This window comes from Thalassophryne amazonica, chromosome 5 (assembly GCF_902500255.1).
Source record: "Thalassophryne amazonica chromosome 5, fThaAma1.1, whole genome shotgun sequence".
NCBI lineage: Eukaryota > Metazoa > Chordata > Actinopteri > Batrachoidiformes > Batrachoididae > Thalassophryne > Thalassophryne amazonica.
The window spans coordinates 126,800,344-126,807,936 of NC_047107.1; the positions used below are offsets into that span (position 1 = coordinate 126,800,344).

At 44.6% G+C, this 7,593-nt stretch overlaps 1 protein-coding gene across 2 annotated transcripts in view; it reads left to right on the top strand.

Moving 5' to 3' along the window:
* The window catches only part of noxa1 (NADPH oxidase activator 1), a 68,271-nt gene that overhangs the window by 18,558 nt on the left and 42,120 nt on the right, over positions 1-7,593 (top strand). For both annotated transcript variants that reach the window (XM_034171325.1, XM_034171326.1), the window contains 5 exons: positions 1,576-1,710; positions 2,796-2,903; positions 3,162-3,221; positions 3,304-3,341; positions 3,440-3,578. In XM_034171325.1, coding sequence (XP_034027216.1) covers positions 1,576-1,710; positions 2,796-2,903; positions 3,162-3,221; positions 3,304-3,341; positions 3,440-3,578 — 480 coding nt within the window. The remainder of the gene's footprint in view (positions 1-1,575; positions 1,711-2,795; positions 2,904-3,161; positions 3,222-3,303; positions 3,342-3,439; positions 3,579-7,593) is intronic.

Below are 7,593 nucleotides of genomic sequence, written 5' to 3' on the forward strand. Positions count from 1 at the left end.
GAATCAGGCATCAGAAAGACAAGAAATACACTGTAATTTGTCAGCATTAATCAACAACAAAAACAGAAGAAATACTAAGGTGATCACCGGCCGCTAGCCCTAAACTTCACTAAAAGACCCAGAATTTAGGTAAAGTGGAGGCCGCGGCCCGCTCCAATGACTAATAAATGAATTAAAAGAGTAAAAGTGTAAAACAAAACTGTACCAGTATGCTAGCCATATGAAAGGGAAAAGAAGTGCGTCTTAAGTTGACTTGAAATTCTCCACAGAATCTGACTGTTTTATTGACGCGGGGAGATCATTCCACAGAACAGGGGCATGATAAGAGAAAGCTCTGTGACCCGCAGACTTCTTATTCACCTTATCTTCTATATTCTTATTAATTACACTCACCAAACTCACCAAATCAGCCCAATTAAATTTCTGTATTGACAATCTGTGGAGACGTGTGACCAGCCCTCCGTCTAATTCAGATGTCACTGAGGTTAGAGAGTTTGCCAAGGCGGCCCACCGTCATTCGGTGCGTCTGCCCAGATGATCAGTGGAGACATCCTGTCCTCGTCCCCATAATCTGTGCTGGAAATTTACATTCCCAGAGTCTGAAACAATTAAGAGTCATTATTGCATTAACGCGTCTGAGTTTTATTGTCCCTGCAGACAAAAGGCTCTTTGATCACACAACACTCAGGCTGTAGAGCAAACAGAACATCGTGCTGTGGTAAAGGCAGCATTTTCCAAAAGATTATAAATATCTCTAATCTGCAGAAGACACTTGAGGAACAGTACATTCCCAATTATAGGAACTGAAGTCTTGGAACCTTCCCTCACTTGTCTGCTTTGCTTATTTGCTTATTATTATGTTGTGCACTGGCAAAGCAGCAAAGCAGGGGATTATAATCAGTCCTGTGTGTGTGTGTGTGTGTCTGAACAAGATAACTAAAAAACAGCTTAACAGATTTTCGTCAAACATGGTGGGAATATTACTTGGGAAGGTGTCTCAGGATAATTAACTTTTTGAAAGGATTGGACAAAGGTCAAGGTTAACAAAGACATGGGGTGAAAAACATAATTTCTTCTGTATCTCTGCAACCAATAGGGCCAGAGAGATGATGTAATTTTTATATTCATCAGTAACATATTTGTGATTGATTGGTAACATGAACATGAATGGGGTTTGGATCTATCCCAGTTTGCAGCCCTCTGATGCCTTTCATGATAAATCTGTGATTTTAAAGTTGGTCTGCAGCTTAATAATGTTTTGAATCAACAAGCACTGATTTTAAATGAGAACCAAGAGACAGTCAATCACACATGTTCTTGTATCTACCCCCTGATTCATCTTTGGGACCTTGTATTTTCAATACACTCTTTTTAAGGTATTTGTTCATAAGAATTACACAGTCTACTTCTCAACGTAGACATCCTGCAGTTATTGAGCGGTGATGTCATTTTGTATCGTGTGCACAGGCTCGTACTCTCCTCCATTGTGTAATGAACATATAGGCAGCAGAAGAGGTTTACAAAACTAAAAATAATGAATGTGACATAAATGTGTGTTTCTGTGATGCCTGGTAGGTGTTATACAACGCAGCAGCTGTTTACTGTCGGATGGGCCAGTGGGAGCGAGCAAGGGAGGTCCTGGTATCAGCCATCCAGGAGAAAGGAGCAGGTCGAGGAGGCAACTTTGAAATGGCTTTGGACAGCATCATGGTGAGTGTCAGAACGTCCTGTGCTCCTTAGTGCACCGATTTGACCTTAGAAACATGTTCTCCAAAGTCATGAGACTCAAATCTCCAAACTAAGTAGCGTCTGGTTTGTCTGTGCTCATTAAGAACAGTTCTAAAACTAAACTCAAGTTTAGTTTTAGAACCGTGAGTATCTCGAGGTTTGAGCCCACAGAAACATGTAGACGATGTTCCTCAGAATGTGAATGTGGATGCAGGAGTCAACATTTGTAATGGAACCGTGAGAAATTTAATGAATGAAATGGGATTTACAGGCATGAGAATTTTCAGGATTTTTCCTAAATTCCGGATTTTTTTTCTAGGACAATCTGCAAGAATTATTCCTGACTGTTTTCAAGCCTCTGCTTGGTGGCCAAAATAAGCCTTCAAATGGGTCTAATTTGGCCTAAAACTGAGGAGCTCCAACAGCAGGCCCCAGACCTCCTGCAGAGTTTCAGGATTTTTCAAGATGTCCAATTCTCATGCCTGGATTTACAAATAGCAAATGAAAACCAGCAGAAAACAGGGTCACAGCATGCTAAAGGTGACCAATGACAGCACGTGGATGATTTTTTCACAGCAGCGTCTTTTCTTTCTGATAACAGACAGAACTGTCGTCAGGGAGCATTAATCTATGTTTGGGTTGTGATCGTGGTCATTAAAGCTGGTGTTTCCCCGCCTGTCACACAGGGACTCAGAAGGAGCTGCCCAACGTTCAGTCAGAATGGACCTTTTGTGTCAAAATGTGACCACTTGGGAGTGACCATGTGTTGTAATTTACACTATGACAGAGTTTATACTGACTCCATATGTACTCTTTCCAGAGTAGGTGAGTCCCAGACTTGACTCCGAGCATCAGAGATGCTCCTGATAGAGGAGTATATGTGTCAGGCCATGGCACCACAAGGTCATCTGGGCAGCTCCTTCAGATGGGAGGGAGGCCTCAGGCGCTAGTCGATCCCAACTGGGACTCAGAGCGGCCACCTTCTGCACAGAGGACCAGAAAATGTACCTCTGCAAAGTTTAAAGTACTGTCATTTGTATTTAAAAGACAGTATCTGACTTTTCCAGAAAGAGGAGGTCCTGTGTCCGCTGGTCGTACCTGAAGGTGTTGTGTTCCGTCCCAGAAAAGAAGATGTGGAGCAGCTTCAGGAAAGAGACTTCCTGGGAAAACCCAAGGTAAAGTGTGTAGTTTGAGGGCTGAATCATACACGTACGGTACATTACATTTATACCTTAAAGATCAGAGGATGTGAGCATCAGTTTATCGAACACGTGCTCCCTGACGTTCTTCAATGGAATGAAGAGAAAAACACAAGAGAGAGAGAGAGAGAGAGAGAGAGAGAGAGAGAGAGAGAGAGAGAGAGAGAGAGAGAGAGATACAAAATTGTTATTGTGGATTCAGTAACACATTTACCCATGATGCTCTCCTTCCAGGTCATTTCCTCTGTGATTCCCAACGATGATTTTGGAGGTTTTGAACCACTGAGGCTTCAGGTAGGACTGATGACTGAACACGCTCTGATGGTGCTGTAAAGAAGCTGCAGATAATCACTCCGTCTTCTTCTCAACACGACAGAAACCTGGTTTCTATGAGCCCAAAGTGGACGGAGCTCAGTAAGTAATATTCATATAACATGACATTATAGTTAAAGGAGGCTCATCACACTGTGACTCCTTGTTGTTGTTGTTGTTGTTGTTGTTGTGTGTGTTAGAGATTCTCGGTACATGCGCCTGCGCGCTCCCTATATGGGTCGGAGCCCCGGTCAGCTGACAGCTCCGGGGGGAGCGATGGTCTTTCTGTTTGGGGAAGAGGACAGGGACGGGATGGCAACTGTTATATATGATGGACAGGTGAGAAACATCTGATTTCATTAGGTTGGTTCCCTAATTTCAAGCACCACAATCATTTAGTTTGTGGACATCAGACAGATCATTGATCCAAGACACCTGTTACAGATGAGCAGATATGAGTGACTGAATGTTCCTTGTTTATGTGAATTTCTTGAAAAAAGAACCCATTGATTATTTCATTTGTGTGTCGTCCCCTTTGATTTTCCAAAACAAAATTTGACAATTGACAAGTTGACAAAATTGTCAATAAATTTTCATAAAGCACCCGTATTTTTTGGTATATCACAAAATTACAAGCTATTTTAGTGCTTTTAAAGTATTTCTTGGGGGGGGTTCCATGATGTACACTACCGGGCAAACATTTGGACGCTCTCTCCCATTCAGTTGAAGGAGAAAGTGTTGTGTAGAGTGAGTTTGCTCTGTGAGATCTTGTAGACAACAGAAAGGAGGAAACGTATGTTTCAGAGTTGACACAACACATCCAGGTCCTCATCCTCAAAGATGTCCCAGTCAGTGCTGCTGAAGCACCGTGTGGCCATGTGTTCATCATCTTAATGGTGCTGGGGGTGGAGTTTTGGACGTGGGGGGAGAAGGGTATATGCAGAGATGAGTTGCAGAGAGATGCAGTCTGACTCACCTATATCTGGTCTGACTCGCCTATATGTGATCTGACTCGCCTATATGTGATCTGACTCGCCTATATGTGGTCTGACTCGCCTATAGGTGGTCTGATTCGCCTATATGTGATCTGACTCGCCTATATGTGGTCTGACTCGCCTATATGTGGTCTGACTCGCCTATATGTGGTCTGACTCGCCTATATGTGATCTGACTTGCCTATATGTGGTCTGACTCGCCTATATGTGATCTGACTCGCCTATATGTGGTCTGACTCGCCTATATGTGGTCTGACTCACCTATATGTGATCTGACTCGCCTATATGTGGTCTGACTCGCCTACATCTGATCTGACTCTCCTATATCTGGTCTGACTCGCCTATATGTGAGCTGACTCGCCTATATGTGGTCTGACTCGCCTATATGTGATCTGACTTGCCTATATGTGGTCTGACTCGCCTATATGTGGTCTGACCCGCCTATATGTGGTCTGACTCGCCTATATGTGATCTGACTCGCCTATATGTGATCTGACTCGCCTATATGTGGTCTGACTCGCCTATATCTGATCTGACTCGCCTATATGTGATCTGACTTGCCTATATGTGGTCTGACTCACCTATATGTGGTCTGACCTGTCTATATGTGGTCTGACTCGCCTATATGTGGTTTGACTCGCCTATTTGTGAGCTGACTCGCCTATATGTGGTCTGACTCACCTACGATCTGACTCACCTACGATCTGACTCGCCTATATGTGGTCTGACTCGACTATATGTAATCTGACTCGTCTATATGTGGTCTGACTCACCTACGATCTGACTCGCCTATATGTGGTTTGACTCGCCTATTTGTGGTCTGACTCGCCTATATGCGGTCTGACTCACCTATATCTGGTCTGACTCACCTATATCTGGTCTGACTCACCTATATGTGGTCTGACCCGCCTATATGTGGTCTGACTCGCCTATATGTGATCTGACTCGCCTATATGTGGTCTGACTCGCCTATATGTGATCTGACTCACCTATATGTGGTCTGACTCGCCTATATCTGATCTGACTCGCCTATATGTGATCTGACTTGCCTATATGTGGTCTGACTCACCTATATGTGGTTTGACTTGTCTATATGTGGTCTGACTCGCCTATATGTGGTTTGACTCGCCTATTTGTGAGCTGACTCGCCTATATGTGGTCTGACTCACCTACGATCTGACTCACCTACGATCTGACTCGCCTATATGTGGTCTGACTCGACTATATGTGATCTGACTCGTCTATATGTGGTCTGACTCACCTACGATCTGACTCGCCTATATGTGGTTTGACTCGCCTATTTGTGATCTGACTCGCCTATATGCGGTCTGACTCACCTATATCTGGTCTGACTCACCTATATCTGGTCTGACTCACCTGTATGACTCGCCTATATCTGATCTGACTCACCTATATCTGATGTGACTCACCTATATGTGATCTGACTTGCCTATATGTGATCTGACTCGACTATATGTGATCTGACTCGCCTATATGTGATCTGACTCGCCTACAATCTGACTCGCCTATATGTGGTTTGACTCGCCTATATGTGGTCTGACTCACCTACGATCTGACTCACCTGTATGTGGTTTGACTTGCCTATATGTGGTTTGACTCGTGTATATGCGGTCTGACTTGCATATATGTGATCTGACCCGCCTATATGCCGTCTGACTCTCCTATATGCAGTCTCACTTGCCTATATGCGATCTGACTCACCTATATGCGGTCTCACTTGCCTATATGCGGTCTCACTCATCTATATCTGGTCTGACTCGCCTGTATGACTCGCCTATATGCGGTATGACTCGGCTATATGTGATCTGACTCACCTATATGCAGTCTCACTCGCCTATATATGCGGTCTCACTCGCCTAAATCTGGTCTGACTCGCCTATATGCGGTCTGACTCGCCTATATGTGGTCTGACTCACCTATATTTAGTCTCTGACTCGCCTGTATGACTTGTCTATATGTGGTCTGACTCGCCTATATGCAGTCTGACTCGCCTATATGCAGTCTGACTCACCTATATCTGGTCTGACTCGCCTGTATGACTCGCCTATATCTGGTCTGACTCACCTATATCTGGTCTGACTTGCCTGTATGACTCACCTATATCTGGGCTGACTCGCCTATATCTGGTCTGACTCGCCTGTATGCGGTCTGACTCGCCTATATCTGGTCTGACTCACCTATATCTGGTCTGACTCGCCTGTATGACTCGCCTATATGCGATCTGACTTGCCTATATGAGATCTGACTTGCCTATATGCGGTCTGACTTGCCTATATGCGATCTGACTCACCTATATGTGGTCTAACTCACCTATATGCGATCTGACTCGCCTATATGCTGTCTGACTCGCCTATATGCGATCTGACTCGCCTATATGTGGTCTGACTCGCCTATATGCGATCTGACTTGCCTATATGCTGTCTGACTTGCCTATATGCGATCTGACTCTCCTATATGCGATCTGACTCGCCTGTATGCGATCTGACTTGCCTATATGCGATCTGACTCGCCTATATGTGATCTGACTCACGTATATGCGATCTGACTTGCCTATATGCTGTCTGACTCGCCTATATGCGATCTGACCTGCCTATATGCTGTCTGACTTGCCTATATGCAGTCTGACTCACCTATATCTGGTCTGACTCACCTATATCTGGTCTGACTCACCTGTATGACTCGCCTATATGCGATCTGACTTGCCTATATGCGGTCTGACTTGCCTATATGCGATCTGACTCGCCTATATGTGGTCTGACTCGCCTATATGCGATCTGACTCGCCTATATGCGGTCTAACTCGCCTATATGCGGTCTGACTCGCCTATATGCGATCTGACTTGCCTATATGCTGTCTGACTCGCCTATATGCGATCTGACTCGCCTATATGCGATCTGACTTGCCTATATGCTGTCTGACTTGCCTATATGCGGTCTGACTCTCCTATATGCGATCTGACTTGCCTATATGCTGTCTGACTTGCCTATATGCGGTCTGACTCTCCTATATGCGATCTGACTCGCCTATATGCGATCTGACTTGCCTATATGCGATCTGACTCGCCTATATGTGATCTGACTCGCGTATATGCGATCTGACTTGCCTATATGCTGTCTGACTTGCCTATATGCGATCTGACTTGCCTATATGCTGTCTGACTCGCCTATATGTGATCTGACTTGCCTATATGTGATCTGACTCGACTATATGTGATCTGACTCACCTATATGTGGTTTGACTCGCCTATATGTGGTCTGACTCACCTACGATCTGACTCACCTATGATCTGACTCACCTGTATGTGGTTTGACTTGCCTATATGTGGTTTGACTCGTGTA